The sequence below is a fragment of the Cervus elaphus genome, chromosome 4 (assembly GCF_910594005.1).
Source record: "Cervus elaphus chromosome 4, mCerEla1.1, whole genome shotgun sequence".
NCBI classification, from domain to species: domain Eukaryota; kingdom Metazoa; phylum Chordata; class Mammalia; order Artiodactyla; family Cervidae; genus Cervus; species Cervus elaphus.
In genome coordinates, this window is record NC_057818.1 from 3,751,359 (window position 1) to 3,775,616 (window position 24,258).

At 42.9% G+C, this 24,258-nt stretch overlaps 1 protein-coding gene across 2 annotated transcripts; it reads right to left on the bottom strand.

The window, feature by feature from the left end:
- Positions 1-4,360: 4,360 nt before the first annotated feature.
- LOC122691485 (ATP-dependent RNA helicase DDX19B) lies at positions 4,361-24,126 on the bottom strand. Of its 2 annotated transcripts, none has more exons than XM_043898032.1 (12): positions 24,018-24,126; positions 13,759-13,807; positions 12,903-12,956; positions 11,550-11,685; positions 11,177-11,269; positions 8,978-9,080; positions 8,299-8,413; positions 6,807-6,984; positions 6,213-6,450; positions 5,517-5,679; positions 4,883-5,074; positions 4,361-4,653 (listed from the first exon to the last, which is right to left on the bottom strand). In XM_043898032.1, exons 1-12 carry the CDS (start codon positions 24,087-24,089, stop codon positions 4,592-4,594), a joined length of 1,455 nt encoding a protein of 484 aa, XP_043753967.1. In that variant the 5' UTR covers positions 24,090-24,126; the 3' UTR covers positions 4,361-4,591. The 2 variants fall into 2 exon arrangements, with proteins under 2 accessions (XP_043753967.1, XP_043753968.1); XM_043898033.1 differs by lacking the exon at positions 24,018-24,126 and adding an exon at positions 21,781-22,036.
- Between the last annotated feature and the right edge of the window lie 132 nt (positions 24,127-24,258).

Below are 24,258 nucleotides of genomic sequence, written 5' to 3' on the forward strand. Positions count from 1 at the left end.
GAGATCAGTACAGGGCACTTAGGGACACTGAAGAAGCGGTTTTTCTATTGAAAGAGGAAGGACTTGCAGGAGTGAGACCGAAGGAGGGAAGAACTGGGAGAAGAGTTCGAAGCAGAGGGGTAGCCACAGCAGTTGGTGCACCTGGTCACTTGGCAGAGGGGAGAGGTTCTCCCTCAGGCTCCTCTCCCTACACGGGTGCCCAGCTCTCCTGTGCTCTGTCGAGGGCGAGGGGCTTTCAGCACTTTTGAACAGGAGGTTGGCTGCAGATGACGCCCTGGGGTGGCGTGAAGAATTATCCTCTGATCTTCCACTCTGTTCCCTGAGTGCCTGCAGCCCGAGTTACTCACTCTTTCCACATGCCCATCTTAGCTAGAATCCTGGAGGTGAAACATTCTTAGCTTCATCTATAAGTGCTGACAGTTCCTTTGAATTTTTTTTCTTGCTTCAAAGTGGGCTGGCTAGGGGAGGAAATAATGGCCTCAAAATGAGAAATTGGAGAGGGAAATGCACAAGATCACTAACTTCACCAAGGCGTATCCCAGCACAAAAGGAAATTTCGGTGAGGATGGAGTTGGCATCGAGTACAAGGGGGAAAGTAAAGGAAGTGAGGCATGCCTAGTACATAAAGTATTAGGGATACACACACACACACACACACACACGTTACCCAGTTTGACTGACACACACACACACACACACACACACCCATGTTACCCAGTTTGACTGACACACACACACACACACACACACACACACACACACACCCATGTTACCCAGTTTGACTGACACACACACACACACACACACACACACACACACACACACACACACACACACACACACACACACACACACACACACACCCATGTTACCCAGTTTGCACTTAAGGAAAATGGAAAGTAAGGGTTGGAGGACTTAAGGAGGAGAGTGGGATAATCAGACTCAAACGTTACAAACATTACCCTGGCTGCTGTGTGACAAATGAACTGGAGGAAAATCCAAGTAGAAGCAGAACACTGTTAGGGACCAGTGTAGACCAGATGTCAATGGTGATATAGACCAGGGTCTAAGCTAAGACTGTTTTGCATTTCTCCAATTAAAGAATTCCAACAATACAGGAGGCCTATGGATGAGGATATAACAGTTGTAAAGACTCACAAAATATGTACTAGTACTTCCAGGAGAGTTCCATTTAAATAGTACCCCCCCCCCCGGGACCCTTCTTCCTCTGGAAGAAGCTGGCTGTAGGGCTGCATAAAAGATCTGCCACCCAAGCACCTCTGCCTATGAGATATGGATAAAGCAGAGACTGTGAGTGTCTCATCGGAGCAGCTGACATCCCAGACAGCCATCACTCTCAGGCTTCATGTAATATTCTTTTTCTCTACCTACTCCTGTTCTCCACTTTACAATTAGGGCTAAGGAAAAGCCCCTTGCTCTGCTGAATACTAGTGGCAGAACAGCTCTTCTGGGTATTGGAGCCTTCTAGCATCAGCCCTTCAGGTTCCCTCTCCACTGTGTCATTTTTAGAAAATGCTGCAACCTGAGTCAGTCAATAGAATAAGGAACATTTATTCTCAAGCGGAAAAGCAAAGTCAGATAAAGTGCAGGGGGTTCCTGAGAACCTTTTATCTGTGTTCAGGATCAAGGGAAACCTGAAGAGAGTCCCTGAAATCTACAATAGCTTGAGGGTTTTGGTGAAGAAGACGGGTCAGTCCTTCCTGGCGAAGGTGACAGGCATGACTTTATGAGTCATTCGTTTGTGACTCAACTCTGATGTCATCTGTTCTTTCCAAACCTTCCCTTTGAGTTTCTCCCCAAAATTATTGCTGCCTAGTGTGCCTAAATTTTAAGAGCCACAAATTTGTTTTTGGAATAACAACAGTAAGTAGGTGTTGCTGGCATCGGCCTTCTTTCCAATTAGCCAGCAGCCTCTGGCTGCTGCAAGAAAAACAGGAAGGTAAGGAGCCCTCTGGCAACTGAGTAGGGCTCGTGGCCTGTGGAGACATCCCAGCTGCTCATGTTGGAGCAGTGTCAACTCTGAAATGGGATAGTACTATCAGGTGATGACTAGTCTATGGAATAATACATAAATCTTCACCAGCACCAGCAACGAAAACATGCTGCTGTTTTTTGTACTCAGAAATGATGTCTTAGTAACATGGACACGTCATAATTAGTTCCATTAGGCATCAATAAAGAATACATTAAAAAAATACATTAAAAAAAGAATATATTAACAATTCATTAGTTCTTATGCAGTCAACGAACACTCCAGAAAATCAGTAAAATCTATTGTTTATGGATAATGAACATATCCAGAATTTTCTTTTTTTTTTTTTTTTTTCATATCCAGAATTTCCACTGGGCCAGAATCTTTTTCAAGCAAGTTTCTCTGTTCTAGGGCACAGTTTATCATTTAATACATAAGAACTTACTAAAAACAGCAAAAGACACTCTGGGGGCTGAAGCTCATTAAGGGCTCAATACATTTTTACATCATTGGTGTCTCAAAATGGCACAAGGTCACAGAGGCAGCTGTGGCCCATCACCCCCCTGAACCCAGGCACTAGCAGGAATGAGTATGGATGGCAGTGACACTGGAGGGACCATCTAGAGCCATCCATAAAGTGAGTCTTACCTTTTAAAAAGACACATAGTCTTTTGAGAGTTTTTCTCCAAGAAAACACATTTAAACAAAATACAGCATAAACTCCATGGAACCCATCCAGTGAGTTCTTAGGGGTCCAAGCCCCCAGATAAGGAACTGTTGACCTAGATTTCTCTCAGATATCCATGTATTCCTATTGTTGGAGAGTCTGAAGCACATCCCTTCCCATTTCCTGCTCAGATTTGGGGCTACTCAGGTCATCTGTGTTGTGAGAAGGTGGGGTATACTCAGCCTGCAGCCTCAGGAGGAGTCTGTGCTCCTTTAATTATTGCCTTTAAGTTATTTCAGGGTTGGTCTGCAGGACCTTCTGTAAAATTTCTTCTCTTCTTAACAAGACTCCCTCGGTGGCTCAAAGTTGGCTGGAAGTACGCAGACTCAACACAGTCAAGTGCCTATAGGGGAACATGGCAAGACTGGTGATCTGTGGCTCTCTTTGCAGTATCTGTAAGGTCAGATTAAAGAAACCACCTGGAAGCTGGCATTGGCCCTTTCCCTTCCCAGGAGACAAATCTGGCCCTAAAACACAGAAAGGCCTATAAGAAAGGCCTGGGATTCAAATAGTTCTCATCATGGAAAATCTCTCTTACAGGCCTGATTCTAGACAAAGTGGCCCTTCTGTCAAAGAGCTGGAGAGGACTCCTCTGGGCTGGGGTTTCATATGCTCTTGCACCTCAGTTTCATGTTATCTTTGCTCCGTCACTCTGGGCACCAACAGCTTTGGTTGGGTATGAGGAGGTGTCCATTTCTATTCTTTTTTTTTTTTTTTCATTTCTATTCTTTACTCTGACTTATGCACGCGATGCCAAGTGAGGATGGAGCAGAGGCCTTGGAGAGATAAATGGCTGAGTCCACTGTGTCTCTTAGTTGCTCCTGTTTGTGTCCCAAGCACCATGGACGCAGACACTCGGAATTTCTTTATAATCAAGATGGCGAATTTCTGAAACCATTCCCCAGCTCCGATTTAAACAAACAAACTTGCTTTCTGCAAAGCAAGCATTTGTGACTATTGCTGGTCACTTTTGGAGCTGCCTTAAGCCTGGCCATTAGCAACTTGAAACACAGTGTTCACTGTTCCTCCAAAACAGATTACCTTTTATTTGCTTGGAGCTGCTAAGAGGTCATGGTGATATTAGGGGTGTAAAAAAGATGCTGAAAGATCAGGCTGTGTGGCAAGCTAGGACTACCACTAATTCTCCATGATGGCTCCTCCAAAGGACTGTTCAAGCACAGGCAAGGGATCCGCCAGTTATCAGGTGTGCATTCTACACAGATCGTACCTGCTGAGAACAGGCCATGGTCTGCAACAGACTTGTATACACCAAAGATGCCAGGTTCGCATTTTGGGTCATGCTTAGCAAATCTCTTCCTGCTGTAGCCATCAGACAGAAGGGGTTTAAAACACTCAAAGGAGCTGTCCCAACCCAAGTTCAAAGCAGCAGCTTACAGGTCTCCTCTGCTGCCTCACACCACACCTCAAGCATGATGACTGGCTCACAACCTAACCTACTTGGTCTCTCGCTGTTCGCTCTTCACCTCAACTCTGTCAGGCTTCTATAAGGGCTGGAGGCTGTCCTGAACACCAAGCAGACAACAGGCTGGGCTGCCACTGAGACTTCTCAGCAAACAGCCAGCCACAACATCTGGACTGTGGTTATGATGGGGAAAACACTGGCCAAAAAACAGACAGAATTTCCAAAAGGTAAATTTCTGTGTATTCACGCCTAATCTTCAAAAGTTGTGTAAACAATTTTTTTTCTACCTTCCCCCATCATTTGCACAATTTTTGTCAAGTCCAAACGTAATTTCAGATGAGGTAGGCAGTTTGTCTACCCGTGCTGTCATCCTCGCGGGAACACTCAGGGTGCACCGTGGAAGCACTCGTGTCCGGGGCGGGGGCGGCACAGAGACTGCAGGGGCTTCTCAGTTGGCTATTTTCTCAATCTCGTCCAAGTCGTCCGTGTCCAGTCTTTCTATTTTCTTATCTGAGGGAAGGGAAAGGCGGCTTCAGAGAGAGCCCCGCACAGATCGCAGTGGACGCAGGCAGGGGAGGGGCTCCCTGGGACGTGCCCGCCCCCCGCCCCCCGCCCCCCGCCGCAGGCCTCCCTGCGCCCCCGAGGTGGCGGCCCGGCCGAGCGCTCCGGGTGCACGGAGACCATCCTGTCCTGGGGAAGGCGAGGGCCGGGACAGGGCCAGGGCCCTCCCGGGACTCACTGAAATGCTCCTGGATTCTATTCAGGATGTTCATGCTGTGCTTGCTGTCCACCATGTTCACGGCCAGGCCCCGCTTGCCAAAGCGGCCGGTGCGCCCGATCCGGTGCAGGTAGGTCTCGTTGTCCGGGTTCCCGTCCTTGTCCACGGGGAGGTCAAAGTTGATGACGACAGACACCTGTTCCACGTCGATCCCTGCGTGCGGGAGAGTTGGACACGAGTGAGCACGGGAGACAGAAATCGCCGCCGCCCGGCCAGGCCCACCCTCACCCAGCTCAGGCGGAAGGCAGGGTCTGGGACAGGCCAGCTCTGGGGTTGGGACACGGGCAGGTGGCAGAACCCAGAGGGAGAGGACGGGCCGTCCCGGTGCTGGCCAAATTCCGGCATCAGCCAGAGAGCCCCTGCTGGATCCGAGGATCTGGAGAAGCAGCTGACGCCGCACTGGGGCCAAGAAGAGCAGGCGCCGTCCTCGGCCACCAGCCAGCACTCCCGGCTTCTGAAGACGGTCTCCTCGGCTGAGAGCCCCCCACAGGCTCGCCCACAAAACAGCATCTCCCCCAAACCACCGCAGCCTCCCACACACGAAGATCCCCCTGCCGCCCCGAGCCTGGCGGGCCAGGACCCGGCCTCCGCTCACCGCGGGCGCACACGTTGGTGGTGACCAGAACCTTCTCTTTGCCCTCCCGGAAGCGCTCAATCACCGCAGCCCTCTGCTCCACCACCATCTCCCCACTCAGCAGGGCCACCTGGTGGCCTTCTTTCGAGAGCTCTGCGGCCAGCCAGCTAGCTGTTTTGCGGGTCTGGAGTGAAAAGAATTGTTTTAAATGAAGACACCTGTAAAAAAAAAAATGAAGACACCTGCAGAAAAGTGGCTTTTTTTTTTTTTGCTGTTAACACACATGAACGCTCTACTGAGTTCAGTCAGCAAGATGGGCTTAAAGTTTCTGAATATTTTTTAGCCACATGATTTTGGGGGGGTAAATTACATCAATGATCTCAGTGTTATTGTGGTTTGAGCCAAAGGTCTTCATTCTGAAATAATCTACATTCTTAATACTTCAAAATTATTTACTTGGAAGTTATTTGGAATCCCCCCCCCCCCAAGTAATCTCTAAGAAGTAGGGATCGGAGAAGGTTTAGCTCTTCAGTCTTCCCCTTACAACTCATTACAACCTGAGAGACTATGTCCTGGGACCGATTTATCTCCTTTCCAGCCACAGGCAGTTAACCCGGTCCCCAGCACTAAGAGCAGCGGGCTGAGTGGGAGCAGCGGGGCCACGTCCTATGGGGCCCCCACCCCCACGGGACACCGCCGCCTCCTCCTGCTGCTCACATGGCAGAAGATCATGGCTTGAGCAATGGTGATGGCCCCGTAGATGTTACACAAGGCCTGGAACTTCTCGTCTCTGCTGTTGCACAGGACGTAATACTGCTTGATGGTGTCCAGTGTCTCCTCCTCACGCTTCAGTTTGATGATGTTCGGGTCGGGGACCACTTTCTGGGCAAATTTCCAGACAGAGTCTTCAAAGGTGGCAGAGAAAAGCAGCATCTGGCAGTTCCTGGGCAGCATCCTGCAAGGGGAGGCCCAGGTGTCCGGCATGACCCTGACCCGGGCTTTCTCTGGAAGGACCAGGGCACAGCCTCCCCAGGCCTGATGACCTGCATCCCCAGGAAGGGGCAGCGGGGAGCAGCTTTGGGGAGGAAGCGGGAGCAGACGTGGGGCAGGGACCGGTGACCAAGAGTCTCTGAGTCTCCCTCCTCAACCCGGGCGGGGGGCGCGCTCAGTGCTGACACAGAAATGGCCCATCAAACAAATGCCCCTGAAAGCTGCGAAGAGCCTGGCAGGGGCAAGAAGGGGAGTGTGAGGTAACAGGAGCGGGAACTGCAGGTCGGGAGCCGAGAAGTCCCTCCTGGCTCGAGGGCCTACCTCTGGATGCGGATGCTCTGATCTTGGTGGCCCTGAGTGGCTATCATCACGTCGGCCTCGTCGAGAACAAACACCTTGATCTTCTTGGGGTCGATGAACTTGAGCTTGGAGCACCAATCCAGAACGGTCCCCGGGGTGCCAATGACAATGTGCTCACTGATTTTCTGACCTCTTTCCACTGTGGAGACAAGATGTGTTCTGTTTCATGGGTATTTCCATGGCAAAGCCAGCTTCACTCTCCAAGCAATTTTAAAGCTATGATGTATTTTAAAGCAATTGTTTCGATGTTTGCATTAATATTTTAAGGCAAGGTCAGGATAGCACTATAGTATTTAATGGACATACACACAAAAAACAGACACGCTGAAAAGATTTGGTAAAGGCATGAACCATGAGATGAAAACCTTTTTAGTAGTATTCTTTTACACTCTCCATAATCATCAACCTCTTTCAAGGATTTCATACCTATTTTTCTTCTCTGTCAGCATTATTCTGCCTAGCCTGGGTTTGCTTTTCCCCACAAGTAGACTTTTTCAAAGTTAGTTTGTTGTGAAACAAGCAAAAGTAGAAAGAGTGGATAAAGAAAAAAATAATAATAATAAAAATATCTCTCCAAGTTAATTGCCATGAACATTCTAGAACATTTTTACTCTAATAATGACATTTTAAAAATTAGGCTATTTAACAAATCCGGAATTTGTAACATTTTATAAGCAAGTGGTCTGCTCAAAATGTCAAATGTAACATAGTTTGGGTGGGTGTGGGTGGGGATGTGAAGGGAATATTCTAGCCTGCAAGAAACTAAAGAGATACAACCACCAAATGTAATGCATATATACTGACTCAGTCTTGGTTCAACAAAAAAACCATAAAAAAACACTTCTGGAGCAATTAGGGAGGAAATTAAAATGGAAAAGATGCTAGTTATCAGAGAATCTGTAATTTTGTTGGTTGTAATATGTTATTGTGGGTATGCTGAAGAATGCTCTTACTATGAAATGCATACTGAATTACTTTGAAATAAAAAGTCACAATGTCTACAGTTTTCCTTCGTTTTAAAAATATTTGGCTGCATTGGGTCTTGGTTGTGGCACACAGGGTCTTTTTGGTTGTGGCATGTGGGACCTTTTTTTTCTTTAAGTTGTGGCATGTGGGATCTTCATTTGTGGCATGCAGACTTAGTTGTGGTTTGTGGGATCTAGTTCCCTGACCAGGGATTGAACCTAGGCGTCCTGTTTTGGGAGCTCAGAATCTTAGCCACTGGATCACCAGGGAAGTCCCCTACAATTTACCTTCAAATGATTCACCACCACCGCCCCCCCCCAAGATATACATAATACACATAAAGCACATATGGCAAAATGTTAACTTTTCGAATCTAGGTGGAAGGCACATGTCTTTATTGTAAATTTCAACTACTGCATATGTTTTGGGATTTTTCAAAATAAAAAGTTATTACCTTAATTAACTAGGATCATATATTCATACTCACACTTATTGCCACGAACAGCATAAGCTAGCTTCAGTTCAGGGTAAAATCTGCCCATCTGCTCAATCACTTTTCCCGTTTGAAGGGCAAGCTCATATGTTGGGGAGAGGCACAGACACTGGTAGGGAAAGAGTGCAGAGAGAATTCAAGACACTCACTGTTATGCAATGGGGAATCACTATTAGGACTTAATGATCCCTCCAGCGGAGGCTGAAGGGAAGAATATACAGAGTGCACACCATTTGACTGTTTAAGCTGCAAAGTCAGAAATACAATTCTCAGGGGTCAGAACTCTGGCTGGGTAGACACTTGAGAACAGCCATTTGGCCATTGGAGTACCAAAAACCACATGTGAGCAGGGATCTGAAATTCCAGCTGGAGATTAGCTTCCTTTTCTCTTACTCAGAAGGTGCTCAGAACTTCCTAATGGATTATAAGAGATTAAGGAGCTTTTTCCTACAGCTAAAGGAGCCTAGCCTGTAAGCACTGTCCCAGGACTGGCATGTCATTGAAAGGGAAAAAGGATTTTTGATGTTATTGGAAGATCAACCATGTTATTTGTGCTCAACTTAAAGGGGTTCTAGTTGATGTAAAAAGTAATACATAGCTCATCTTTTAATTCACCAAATGGCATTTCCCTTCTAGTTACGAGTTAGAAAACCCAGCTTCACCAGGCCCTTACCTGGGGGTGTCTGTTGGCTGGTTCTACCTGGCTGAGCATGGCCAACACAAAGGCAGCTGTTTTGCCAGTACCAGACTGGGACTGGGCAATTAAGTTCTGTGGGCTGCACAAGAAAACAAACTGTTCAGGAGTTAAATCGCATGTATTCTTTCAGTGCATAAAAACGAAGAATAAAGCTTAATTAAATAATGAGTATCTCAGCTTGCTTGACAGGAGGCGGCTTTGGCTTCTGCAGTAGAGTTACATATGCTAGCTTCACAGATAGAAGATTTTATGGTGGGATTTGAAGCACTTCTTATCTTTCATCTACTCTTGACACAGCAGTGAGTGATTCTTCTTTTCTGCTCAAAAACCTCCCAGGCACTCCAGATTTCATTCAGAGTAGAAGTTAACATTCTTACAATGCCCTACAAGGTCCCACCTGATGAGGCTCCCCGCTAGCTCTCCATTCTCACCTGCTACCAGCTCCCTTACTCCACTCCACCACTGCAGCTGCCCCAGAGCCGCTCAGAACACACCAGCCATGCTCTCGTCCTTCGGCTTCTGCAGCAGCCAGACACTGCCTGGGACAGCTGTCCGTGGGTGACAGCACACCAACTCACCTCTCCTTCAAGTGTCTGCTCAGATACTACCTATTTAATGAGAGTCCACCCTACTAAGTGATTTAAAATTGCAACTTACTTTGAAGCGCCTTAAAAAACAAGAGGTACTGGTGCACCGAAACATGATGAAACATAGGAAACTGTCAGTGAAAGAATCTAGGAGGTGCATATATAGGTGTTCACTATAAAACCCTTTCAACTTTGTTGTATGTCTGAAAACTTCCATAATAAAACATTGGGGGTAAAACTGCAATCTTGGTCTTCCCAATCCCCCTCCTATCATGCTCTATTTATTATTCTCCTTAGCACTTACTGCCTTTTTAAAAAAGAGCTTTATTGAGATGTAATTCATGTACTATGCAGTTCATCCATTTAAAGTATATAAGTCAATCTTTTTGGTATATGACTTTAATAATTTTTTTAAAATTGTGGTAAAATATATAACATAAAATTTGCCATTTTAAAGTATACAATTCAGTGGCATTAACTGTATTTACAATCTATCACCTTTAAACATACTATATATTTATTTTTAATAAAAATAAATCTATACTCCAAACTAGAATGTAAGTTCCTTGTGGGCAAGAATTTTCGTCTGCTTTGTTCAGTAATGTATCTAAGTGCCTAGTACAGTATGTGTCACAAACCAAGTCCTCAATAAATAAGTTAATGAAGGACAAGTATTAGAAAATTCTCAGAGCTCTTCTAACATTGACAGTCTAACAGTGAGCATCTATGAAAGCATCAAGATCCATAAATACAAGTGGCAATTAGAAACAATGTAATAAATATTCCATTTATTCATGTTTAAGTATGCTCAAAATGTCATTTTAAAAAAAATATCACTATTGTGACACAGGACATAAAAAACTTTGAGAAAATACAGACCTACAATACCTGTTTTCAGACAAATAGGGAAAGGGGTTTTCAGGATTTAGCATTTTATGCAATTTTATATAATCATATGTAATGTAGGGATCAATTTTTATAAAAAGTTCCTTATGTTCTAGAACCCTGTTACTCAAAGTGTGGTCTGACTCCAGCACCACCAGCAACACTGGCAAGCATCTTAGAAATGGTGAGCCTCAGTCCCGGCCTCAGACTCACTGAAACCAGAATCTGCATTTTGATAAAGTCCCACGAGTTTCACATGCCTCTCAAAGTGTGAGCAGCACTGCCCCAGAAAACAATGTTAGCAACAGTACTGTTCTGATCGCCTCAATCCCCGTTTAGTTTTTGTCATCTACATTTGACACATATATTTTACCTACTCATATAATGAAATCATGGTGTATATAAATGGTATAAATGTATATATATTTACCAACGTAGAAATATTATCATATAATTATCATATCAAAAAAAGCATTAAACCATTTTATATGTTTCCTTTAAGTGAAAAGTATACAAATCCAAGTTTACATAGAAAAACATCTAGAAGTCTCTACTCCAAATATTAACAGTGTGGAGGGGAGGGAAATAACAAATTTCTTCTTTTTTCTTATTTTTCATTGTTTTCTAACTTTTCTAAAATGAACATGTGTGTATATATATATTTTTAATAATGAAAGTTAAAGAGGTGAATCAGGACACATACGGCTCAGCGAGCATTAAAGGCAATGCGTTCTCTTGTATCTTGGATGGACGATTGAAGCCCATGGCATAGACTCCCTGGAGAAGCTGTGGTTTCCTAGAAAAACAGTTCAGAATGTAAATCACAGTCTCTGGTTGAAGAAAGAAGCCAAGACTCTAACTAACAATACTAAAACTGTGAATAGGGCACGATACATGTGTGTAGCTAAAGCTTTTACAAATTACCAAGAAATTTTACTTACTAACCCAAAGCAGCTAAATTTTTTTATTAAACTTGTATTAGCTAAAAATGTTCTGTAGTGATGAAAAAATACGTGTTAACAGGCCTAGAATTTCTAGTTAAACACAAAGGGGACAGTCAGAAAGTAACTACTCACAGCCGAAGCTCCTCAAAGGACTTGACTGAGTAGAGCGGGGAGCTGGGATCCCGCTGCAGGACTTCCACTTGGTTGGTGTTATCGACAAGGTTGCTTCTGATCAGCTTGTTGAGTAAGGACTGGGCGGCTCTGTCCTCTGTAGGAAAAAAGCATGAAGATTTTTAGGTGTCTATGAAATCCAGCATGATCTCTGAATTCAGCTGCCATCAGTATTTTAAGCAATAACACATATTTGTACTGGGACTCCTAATTCAAGGTAGAGTTTAGTTCTGATTTATAAATATAATTAAAATAGTTTATTAAAAGCAAAGTTTATGATACTCAAATCATCTGTTGGGGCCTCATATTCTTCTCCAGAACTCTATTCCTAACAACTATCCTTTCTTGAAGTTACTGATTTCTCCTCTCAAAACCCGAATATTTATTCTCCAATATGTACCCAATATAAATTTTAAAATGATGACTTAAAAAACCCCATCACAATAATGGGGGAAAAAAACAAATTGACAAAGTCTGTATCTTGATATCGGATAAGCTGTTTGCATCTTCTTATTTATGTTAAACTGTCAAAATATCAAATATACTTTTATTAGAAAATGGAGATGCAAGTTAAAATTTCTTTTATAAAGACCTGCACAAGGTAATCGTTCAAGGAATATTTCCTGCTGCTGCTGAAGTTTATCATCTGTTCAAAGTAAAATTTCTCTAAAATGTAAAGAATTAGAATCCCTTTAGAAAGAAAGTGAAGTCACTCAGTTGTGTCCGACTCTTTGCGACCTCATGGACCGTAGCCTACCAGGTTCCTCCGTCCATGGGATTCTCCAGGCAAGAATACTGCAGTGGGTTGCCATTTCCTTCTCCAGATCTTCCCAACCCCAGCAATGAATTCTGGGCTCCCACTATAATGCGGCAGACGCTTTACCGTCTGAGTCACTAGGGAAGTCCATTGGCATCGGTATAAACCTCCTAGAATCCCTAGAATCCCTTTACCAATGACTATATTAAATTTTTACTAGCACTGTGCTGGTGGGTGGTTTAGATGCTAAGTCGTGTCTGACTCTGTGACCCCATGGACTGTAGCACTCCAGGCTCCTCTGTCCATGGGATTCTTCAGGCAAGAATACTGGAGTGGGTTGCCATTTCCTTCTCCTGGGGATCTTCCCGACCCAAGAATAGAACCTGGGTCCCCTGCATTACAGACAGATTCTTTACCGACTGAATTAGGAGAGAATACTAGCACTGACTTCCATTAAACTACAGCCAAGTCACAGTACAAAAATGAAACCTCCTAACATTCCATTCTCTTAGACTGTAGAACTTCACGTATAATAATATAACTCTAGGCTAGGTTACCTTTCTCTTCTTCATCAGCCTTCTCTGCATTAGCATTGGTCTTGACAACAGCACCTTTATCAGACACAAAGCGGCCATCATTCAAAATCACATCCCATACCCAACAGCTGAGACAGTTCAAATTCTATGAGACACTAGAAATGTAAAGGCCTGGGGAGCAAAAAAATAAATGAGGAAACCAAGCCACAGATGAAAACATTTTATTGTTACTATATAAACACAGGTATGAAAACTGATGCTTACTTTTGAGCTCTTTCCTATTCCAAGTCTTCTCACTGTACCTCAGAAACTATTAATCCCTCACAGCATCAATATTTCTCAAATGTTATAGAAAGATGATTACATGACCTTTATGCTCAACAGAGATATACCTATGCAAATCATATTTCATCAATATATAAACACCACAGTGCCATTAAGAGTCTATGTGTATAAATGGTTGATTAATAGAAACGTATATTCAGTGTTGTAGTTATATAAAGATATACAGAAAAAGATCTGAGTAAGGTAAATGTTACAATTTCTCCCTTACAACTTTAAACACATGAACAAAAATTCAATGGACATCTTAGATTTTGTAGATATGATTTCAGAATAATCACAACAGGTTAGCCCTCAGGTTGCTCATACTTTGTCTGTTTCATCTCAAATTCAGGAATATTTTAAAAAATTATCACTGGCAGTATATTTTCATGGTTAGTGATACATTTAATAATTTATAAGCCAGTTAGGTATCCTCATATTTATATGAAGCATAACAAAACAATCCAGTTAATTTTTTCCCCCCAGCTGTTATATTAAAACAAATACTAAAGGAAATCACTTTTTGTTTTCAAAATAGCATTTAGTTACTCACCATTGGCATCCGGTTTGATTTTCTCTTCCTTAAGATGCAAGTTGCTCAACTAAATGGAGAATATGGGGGGAGAAGTGTCAGGAAAATAACTTAAAAGATTTTGCATCAATAGTGCCTCCCCCAGTGAAGCTGGGAAGAAATGAACCACTCTCATGACCTATTATTCATTAGGGCATATTCATTAGGCTGTTCTGCTGGGCTCCTTTTGTTTACTAAACGTTAGAGAGAGAATAAACAAGATACCCCACAAGTACAGCAGTACTGAAGCCAAAGCTCCTGTATTTTGGTCACCTGATGCAAAGAGACCCTGGAAGAGACCCTGATGCTGGCAAAGATCACGGGCGAGAGGAAAAGCGGGTGACAGAGGATGCGATGGTTGGATAGCATCACCAATACAGCGGACATGAATTTGAGTAAACTCTGGGAGGTAGTGAAGGGCAGGGAAGCTTGGTGTGCTACAGTCCGTCGGGTTTCAGAGCTGGACATGAGTTAGCAACAGCAGTAGAAAAAACTGGTTACACAACAGCTCAAAATCCACACTTCCTAACTGCAATCCCTAGAAACAATTATAACTTGTGAGTGTGCTTAATGCACTGATTACACACCTTCTCACAATCTCTCAATAGAGTACCATGTGAGTTGTCACTCTCATGTTTCAAACAAGAAAATTTAAAAAGATACTGGAAAATGCAGTCACTCTTCAAACAGAGAACGCTGAGGTGGGAGGTCTGTGAGGAAAAGCATCTGTGAGCGCGGATCGGTTATGCCACAGGCTGTGTTCAGGCCCCGGGCCGCAGCACGCCAGGCGCAGCCTCTCATTCAGGGTGCCCTGTGCTGGGCGTCTGGTGTTTCAGTTGGTAACAGCCTAGAGCACCGTGGCACACTGTGCAATCAGACACAGAAGAGGATGAAGCAGAAGAGGAAGGAGGGGACAGAGGAAAGACATCTGAAACAAAGACTGAGTAGGGCTTTGAGCAAACACCATTAGGGATACCCTCAAAGGACTTATCTCCCCTGTTATTATAAAAATTTGTCATGCGATGGGGAGGGAGGTGGGGGGGGGGGGTCAGGATGGGGACACATGTAAATCCACGGCTCATTCATATCAATGTATGGCAAAACCCACTACAATATTGTAAAGTAATTAGCCTCCAACTAATAAAAGTAAATGAAAAAAAAATTTAAAGTGACCTGATTAAAGAAAAAAAATTTGTCAATTATACTTCAATAAAGCCAAAAGAAAAAAAAAAGACTAGAACAAAACATAAAGTCAGGGGATATTTCTATTTTTAGTTTACCTTTGGATCAAGGACAGAGCAGGTGCTCTAGTCAAAATACTAAGTAGGGCTTAAGACATGGAGAGAAGGGAAAAAGAATGAAAATCACCATTATCAAATGGCTGCTTCTTAAAGCACCACCTGCACAGGTTTTCTATGTCTTGAGGTTTATTTCTAAGTGGAGAGAGGAATGAAAACACTTTTAATGAGTGGTTAGCTGGGAATCGAGGAACTTCACTTCTATTGATGGAAACTGTAAAGGAGTTTCTGGTGTCTGTCTGTCTACTCTGGTGTTGGGATGGAGGGAAGAGGAAGAAGGGGGAAAGACACTGGAGAGGCTGGCAAGAAGGGAAACTGGCAAATAAGGAAAGCACTATAAAGCAGTGACAACCCTTCATTATTTCTGAAGGACACAGAGCACACTAATAGATAATGAGGAGGCCAGCACAGTATGTGATATATAAAGTCAATGTCACTCAGTCGTGTCTGACTTTTTGTGACCCCGTGGACTGTCCATGGGGTTCTCCAGGCCAGAACACTGGAGCGGATAGCCGGTCCCTTCTCCAGGGGATCTTCCCAACTCAGAGATCAAACCCAGGTCTCCTGCTTGGCAGGCAAATTCTTTACCACTGAGCCACCCTGAAGCCCCACATGATATGTGAAAGTGGAAGTCAAGTCGTTCAATCGTGTCCGACTCTCTGCGACCCCGTGGACTGTAGCCTACCAGGATCCTCAGTCCATGGGATTTTCCAGGCAAGAATACTGGAGTGCGTTGCCATTTCCTTCTCCAGGGGATCTTCCTGACCCAGGGATCGAACCCGGGTCCCCCGCATTGTAGGCAGAGGCTTTACCGTCTGAGGCTTAACATATTCTAGTCATCACTGAAGTACTCTTCCACATCCTGCCAATGAACCTAGTTTAAACCTAATATTCAAGGCTGTTAAGAAACAAAAAAGACAAACAGACGGACTTACTGGCAACATTTACAAGAGCAGGGTTAATAGTACTCACTCCTAGGATGATAACTGCTACCTAAAATAAGTGACAGGGTTGATGTATAAGTTAGAAATATCCTTTACTGTAATATTCAACGATAAAAGGACAACCTATTATTTTGTTGGTATATTGTTAAAATTGAAGCTAACAGAGTAAATAAAATAGTTAAATAAAATGCTATCAACTTTATACATTGCAACAATGTAAATGAAACCAAAAGATGCTCTGATTACAGTGTATCAGAATTCTGGAGACGGTCCAGCAGATTCTGAAAACATACCCTGGCCCTCACGTGGCTGTAGCAATCTCAAAGCCTATACAGCAAAAGCAATGGGACAATGAACTCTGCATCATCCACTGCAGTGTCAGTGAACTGAAGGCTGAAACTTATGATTAAGTCCAGTTACTTCAGATTTCTTCCCTTGCTCTGCTTACTTGGACCAAAAGCAGGAACCAGTTTCTCTTGCAACTTCATTCAAAACCACTTTGCAATCCAAAAAAATTAACCAAAAGCCAAAATACCCACCTTATAATATTTACATTTTTAATGCCTTTAGTTAATATTTTAGTTTTTAAGATATGTAAAAATAATCAGAAACTATAAGTTATACACTGCGTTTTATTCAAAAGCTACTTGAGAAAAGATTCTGTTTGCTTTTTTTTAGCCATGCCTTGCAGCATGAGGGATCCTACTTCCCCAACCAGGAATTGAACCTGTGCCCTGCTCATTTGGAGTGCAGAGTCCCAACCACTGGACCACCAGGGAAGTCCTAAGAGAGGATTCTTGACACAGAAGACGGAAGATTTAATGGTAAGGGAGTTATACTGAATAAGGAATGCTCTGCGCACAATAGTGAAGTAGGAGACTTCAGAGGCTTACTCCTGAGTCTCCTGCTCCCTTTGCCCTCCTCTGAATTGAAATTTCCCAAGAAACAAGGAGAACAAAGAGGGACGAGGAAGTAAACACAAACAAGATCTAATATTTTCTTAAATGAGTAAAAAATGGAGCTAGATGAATATTTAAAATACAAGGGCTTCCCTTGTGGCTCAGTGGTAAGGAATCTGCCTGCCAATGCAGGAGACGTTGGTTCGATCCCTGGGTCAGGAAGATCTCCTGGAGGAGGAAATGGCAACCCACTCCAATATTCTTGCCTGAAAAAATCCCATGGACAAAGGAGCCTGGCGGGGTACAGTGCTGGGGTTGCAAACAGTTGGACATGATTTAGCGCCTAAACAGCAACAACCTTGCACTGTACATGTCACAGTCACCTACATCATGCAATTCCTGTGGAGGTTCTCAGTGGGAGTTCCACAAAACAGAAGGCAACAGCTGTCTTTACTCATTTGTTCAGTTTTAGAATGTTAGGATCTATTATAATTCACCTGTGCATGATGAAGTAAACTTACAAAATTTATCCAGGTTCAGCTAATCTCTACAACATGAACTAGTAATTTAAAAGATTTCTACAAAGAAACTGAATTACAGAAAACTACAACCATAATAATAGCTACTATTTACACAGCACTTATTTCAGGCATGTCTGTAAATTAATGAGGTGGGTACTCTGTTTATCCCCATTTAACAGATGTGGGAGCTGAAGCACAGAAAGTTCAGTAACTTGCCAAAAGTCATGTAACTAATAAGTGAGGGACCCAGAATACAAATCCAAGTCTGTCTGGTTACAAAGTCTGAGGTCTTAACTTCTACACAATAGAGCCTCTCATAGATGATACTAATCTAAAAAAAAATAATAATAATAAAGATGATACAATGATGCAATCACTTTGGAAAACAGTATAGCAGTTCTTCAAAACTTAAACACAGAGTTACTATATAATCCAGCAATACCACTTTTCTGATACCCAAGTGAATTGAAAATGTATGTTCATACAAAAACTTGTACATGATGATTGTACCAACATTATTCATATTAGCTAAAAAGCAGAAAGAATTCAAATGCCCATCAGTGGACACTGATGAATAGATAAATAAAATGTGGCATATCTATATATCATCATTTGGCAACAAAAATTAAGTATTGATATATGCCACAACATGGATGAACCCTGAAAATGTGCTCAGTGAAAGAAGCCAGCCACAGAAGAGCACATATGATAGGATTCCATTTATATTCCATGTCCTGAATAGGCAAATCTAAAGAGACAGAAAACAGATTAGTGGCTACAAAGGGCTGGGCTGAGGAGAAATAGGGGGTTTGGGATGATGAAAATGTTCTCAAATTGACTGTGGTAATGTTGATCCAATCTTCCTACTACATAAAAAATCAACTCAAAATGGATCATAGGCATAAATGTGACATTTAAAGCCATAAATCTTCTAAAAGAAAATACAGGTGAAAAACTTTGTGGACTTGGGTAAGGTATATTTCTTAGAACACAAAAAGAACTAATCATCAAAAAATTGACAAATTAGAATTAGCCAAAATTGAAAGTGTCTGTTCTTCAAAAAGTACTATTAAGAAAATTAAAATGTTAAGTTTCAATCAGGGAGAATATTTATGCAAATGACATATTTGATAAAGGACTTGTATCCAGAATACATGAAGAATTCTCCCAACTCAATAATAAGAAAACAATAAATTTTTTTTAATCATCAATCAGTTTTTTTTTTAATTGGCAAAAGATTTGAAAAGCCACTTCAAGAAGTTATACAGGTGGCAAAGCACATAAAAAGACACTCAACATCATTAGTCATTCAGTTCAGTTCAGTCACTCAACTGTGTCTGACTCTTTGCGACCCCATGGACTGCAGCACGCCAGGCTTCCCTGTCCATCATCAACTCCCAGAGTTTACTCAAACTCATGTCCATTGAGTCGGTGATGCCATCCAACCATCCTCATCCTCTGTCGTCCCCTTCTCCCGCCTTCAATCTTTCCCAACATCAGGGTCTTTTCAAATGAGTCAGCTCTTCACATCAGGTGGCCAAAGTATTGGAGTTTCAGCTTCAACAAGAATATTCAGGACTGATTTCCTTTAGGATTGACTGGTTGGATCTCCTTGAAGTCATTAGGGAAATGTAAATTAAAGCCTCGTGAGATATCTCTATACACCTATTAGAATGGAGGAAAAAACTGGCCAGGCTGTGCTGCTGAGAATGTGAAGCAACTGGAGCTCTCACACGTTGCTGGTGGTAATACAAAATGCTGCGGCCCTTTGGAAAACAGTTTGTTATATAACTTACAAAGTTAAACATACACTTAACATACAACCCAACAAATCACCCTATTAGATATCTACCAAAGAGAAATGCAGACATAAGTCCATACCGAAATCTGCATATCCTAATGTGTATAACAGCTTTATTCGTAAATACCCCCAAACTAGAAAATACCCAAATGTTCATCATCAGGTTAAACAAGCTGTGGTACACCCATACATGGAATACTACCCAGCAATAAAAATAGAACAAACTACTGAAAGCCAGATTTTTCAAAAGGTTTGCATACTGCATAATACCATTTATACTACATTTTGGAAAAGGTATAAGTAAAATGACAGAAAACAGATCAGCAGTTGCCAGAGAAGGGTAGAGACAAGAAAGTGAATGCAAAAAAAGTTTGGGGGAACTTTTTGGAGTGGTGGAAACGCTCTATATGCCTCTGTCAAAATTCACAGAATTGTAGTACAAGGTGAATTTTACTTTAAATTATATCACAATAAACTTGACTTTAAAAATTTTTAAAATTAAAAAAAATAAAATAAAAATTTTAAAAATTAATGAGATTCAACATTCAGCTAATAAGAGTTTGAAATGAGGGAATGAAAATAAAAACAAAGAAGAAATCAACAATGAAAAATTTCAAGAAAATTTCCCATAACACAAGGGCAACAGTTTTCAGACTGAAGTTCCCACCCCATGCCTAATAAAATGAATGAAAATAAACCCATATCAAGACACATTATCATGAATTTTCTGATGACTGGAGACAAACAGAAGACTCTTCAAGCTTAAAAAGGGAAAAAGAGGTCACATCAGTAATCAGGATGGTCTCAGACATCTCAACTACAAATACGGAAATCTAGAAGGCAGTAAAACAATGTCTTTAAAATTTGGCAAGTGGGGCTTCTCTAGTGGCTCAGTGGTAAAGAATCTGTCTGCCGGTGCAGGAGACATAGGTTCAATCCCTGATCTGGGATGATCCCACATGTCATGGAGCAACTGAGCCCGGGGACCACAGCTACTGAGTTTGTGCTCTAGAACCCGAGCCCGGGGGCTGCGACTCCTGAACCTGCAAAGTGCAGTTACTGAAGCCCACACACCCTAGAGCCCGTGCTCTGCAGTAAGAGAAACCGTGGTGATGAGAAGCCCACACATCACAACTAGAGAAAAGCCCAAGCAGCAACAAAGACCCAGCACAGCCATAAATAAATTTAAAAAACTTTTTTTTAATTGGCAGGAAAATAATTTCCAACCTAAAATTAATGCTACACCCAGCAATACTATTATTCAAACGATAGGGCAAAACAAGCTAATTTCAGAAATGCAGTATCTTAAAAAATGGACTTCCCATACACCTTCAGAAAGCTGATAGATATATGACTCCACCAAATCAAGAAAGATGTAGAGGGGGATGAAGAAATGAAAGGATCCAGTACAAGAGAAGAGGGGCAAGTCCCCTGAATGAGGGCAAAGAGAAATTTGCCCTGTTCCCCTCCAGCCCCTAAAACAAATTGGGGCAATTAGTACAGTTCAAAACAGGCTACAAGACCTTGGAGAAATGGAACTGACAGAATACTTGGTGTGTGGGGACATCTTGAGATAAACATAGAGGATTAACAAAGAGCCTGGGGTTGAACTGGTGATAAGCACAAAACAAAAACATAAATTCCAAGGAAAAAGTCGTATAGGAAAAATATTTGAGTTATTAATATATAAACACAGAAAACTAATCTAACTAAAATCACAGTGGAAATATGAGGAATAGGAAGGTGTGCTTCTGTGGAGGGAAAAGGAGGATGAAAGTGTCAAAATCAAGAAACACCTAAAACGGAAAACTGAGTAAGTAGCAAAGCAATGCAAAGTAATTCAGGGAACAAGGCGGTCAATATCGTAGATCAATGTCAAGAGAAACAGCAGTTTTCTTTGGGGAGGAAAAAAATGACTCCTTAGGTGCATATGAAACTTTATCACTTATAGAAAAAAATAATACTAAGTCTTTGTTCTCCAGAAATTCACAGAAGTAGGTACCAACAAAGCGGGTTCAAAGCACTATCATAATGCGAGTGTTTAGGCGGGAAAAATTAAGTCTACACAGTACCGTTTAACATATATCTTGCTTATTGCGTGTCATGCCCACAACAAAGTTAAGCAGATCACGAGAGGATTTACTGACTGCCGGGCCCACAGAGCGGATCATTCATCATCAGTGAGCAAGCTGAGGAAGCACACAAACATGAGTAAGCCATGGTTCCTGGACACAAGCAGCTCAGATGGGGAAGTGGAAAATGACACTTAAATAGGTGATTATTACAGTTCAGGGCGGTAAGTGCAATCCTGACTCCAGGAAGACAGGCGGGCGGCTTGCTCTTTTCCGATGGGAGCGCTCACCTGTGCTTACGTAACCCGGGGAGGCTGGCGGGTGGGGGAAAAAAGCCAGCTCAGGGTCCAGGCTCCATCCCCACACGTACCCCATCCCGGCTCGGACCAACCCAGGGAGTGACTTTTTCCAGGATCTCATCCCGGCCAAAATTAGCCCCCTGACCCTTTCACGACTGAAACCAACTCACCGACTCGGCTGCCGCTTCCTGCTCGTCCACCGCCAGGGCCCACGAGTCGGTGGCCATGGTTACGGGCACAGGCTGGGACGCAGGTGCTGGCGAACGAGGCGGCTCGTGCGGCGCGATCAGCAATCCGGGGCGGCTGCGGCCCCGGGGAAGGGAAAGTCATTCGCTCCGGAGCTGGGGACCGGAAGCGGCGCGCCCCAGTGACGTCAGAGTCCGCGCCGGCCGGCCGGACCCGCGCCCTCTTTGGACTGGCGTTTTTGTCGCCTTCAAACCTCCACCTCTTCATTGCTCTTAAGTTTCTTATCCAACGTCCAGAACGGTAGACTAAGATAGTATCCTAAAGTGCCTGAGCTCCTGTCAACTGGCTCTCCAACCAAACAGCAAAACCACACTCTTCTCCAGCACAGTGATATATTAGATGCTCATATACATTGAATGTACCAATACACAAAACCATTACGGATAGTGAGCAAAATGAATTTGAAGCAAGCAGATTTTTTTCCCCTTCGCTTTTTATGTCCAGGTGTTAGCTAGAGTATTGGGAATCAGCCGTCTCAAACACCGTTTGGTTAAAATTTTGTCCCACAGACTTACGTGGCAACAGCACTTACAGGAATCTAACCTTGAAAAATACTCAATGAGGGTGCTGGGGAAATGTGTTCCAGGTAGAATATCAGAGACAAAGAGCAAGTAGGTTTGTGGAACAAAAACAGTTTCTGGAATGATGACAATAATCAGGGATGAAGTTGGTAGGAGGCTGATGAAAAAGGACCGCGTGGAGCAGCTTAATGAGCAAATGAGTTCATTCGAGGGAACACCCCATTCTGGTGTGACTTTTAGAGATAGCTTTGTCTGGGCTAGAATCCCAGCTCTCTCACGTAAGCATTCTATGATTGGGAGAATTTTTTAAAAGGGAAAAAAATGTATATATTGGGCTTTAAGAAGAGGTAAAAAGAAAAAAAGTAAAAAAAAAAGAAGAAGAGGTAAAATAAGAAAAAAGGATAAAATAAGGATTAAGTGTGACAGTTTAACTGGGATCAAACAAGACCTCTTTCCTTGATACTTCACTAGAAGGAAGCTGGGCAATTTCTCTGCAACCTGAGAAATGAATCCCTGCTTCTCTCACTTTGCCACTAATCCACCACAACAAATTAAATTCAAATAATAGTGGGCTCTATGTGGAATTTTACTTGTAAAGTGTAAGTAAAAATGTTTTGAAAAGGGTAAAGCAGTTCCTGCAGTCCTCTTCTTGCCAGGATTCTTTTTCTCCAACACTTTCTACAGAGTTAATTTCGAGAAGATTCTTTTGGACCCTGCAGATGAGGATGTGCAGGAAGAAAAAGGTAAATATGCATATGGCAGGCCATGACCTACACCTCATTATGTGAGAAGCAACCCTGGGACTCTTTTGCCAAATTATATTGATCACAGGAGTAAAAGTGGTTAAAGAACCTTTAAGTTTAATGAGTTTAAAGGTAAATCATCAAAGGTGCAGGGCTGTATACAATAGAATTCACTTGTGCAAACAAAACAAACACGCTTGTACATACTATAGAAAATGTATAATACACACAGAAAAGTGCTATCAGTGGCTGCTTCTAGTGAGGGGCTCTAAAAGTCTGAGCTGGGAGGAAACTGCATACAGTTCATCCTTTGAAAGTTATTTTTCATGTGCGTGTTTTCCTTTTAAAATTGTATTTCAGACAAACAGGAAAGGGAATTCTGTAACAGACAACAGTTAAGATTCAAATGAAGCCCCTGCATTGCCATCCCAAGAGGCAGACACTCTCCTGACTTTGAGTGCTTATCTTCTCCATAAATGCTTTTAGTGTGTATAGATGCTTCTTAAAAAAAAAACAAACTTAATAAGCCCCAGGAATCTAGACTTTCCTATGTCCACCTTCAACACCTGCAGTGTGTGGCTCCTGCTAAGAAGGAAACTATAATTTCCAAAGTAGGGCATGGAGCGAGGAATCCAGGGATTTTAAATTCAATCGCCTGCATTTTCCCCCACGCGAACTTAGGTAGCCTGCCTCCTCTGAAATCATGGTAAACACCCATTTCACGGTTCGAGCATTCAACATCACAAGGTTAAGAGCCTTTTACCCAGTGCCTGGTCTGTGACGAACGTTTGATTAAATACCAGCCTTTATTATTATTCCTGTTCCCTGCCGCCCCGGGAGAAGGAGACACCTAAATATGGGGAAGAGGCTCTCACATCTACGCACAGATATACTCACATCGCGCACAGGCAGAGCAAGCCGAAAGCGGCCTAAGGCGCGGCCGCGGACCCGGCCAGCAGCCCCGGCCATCGCAGCTCAGCATGGCGGTTACCTCTGCCAACTGCCGCTCACAGCCAGAGCCTCATTGGCCGGTGCATGGAAGCCGGTCCCGCCAGCCAATCAGAGGGGGCAGCAAACATTGCGCCTGCGCAGCTGGGTGCTTAAGGTTCCTCCGCTGTTCAGTTCAGTTCAGTCGCTC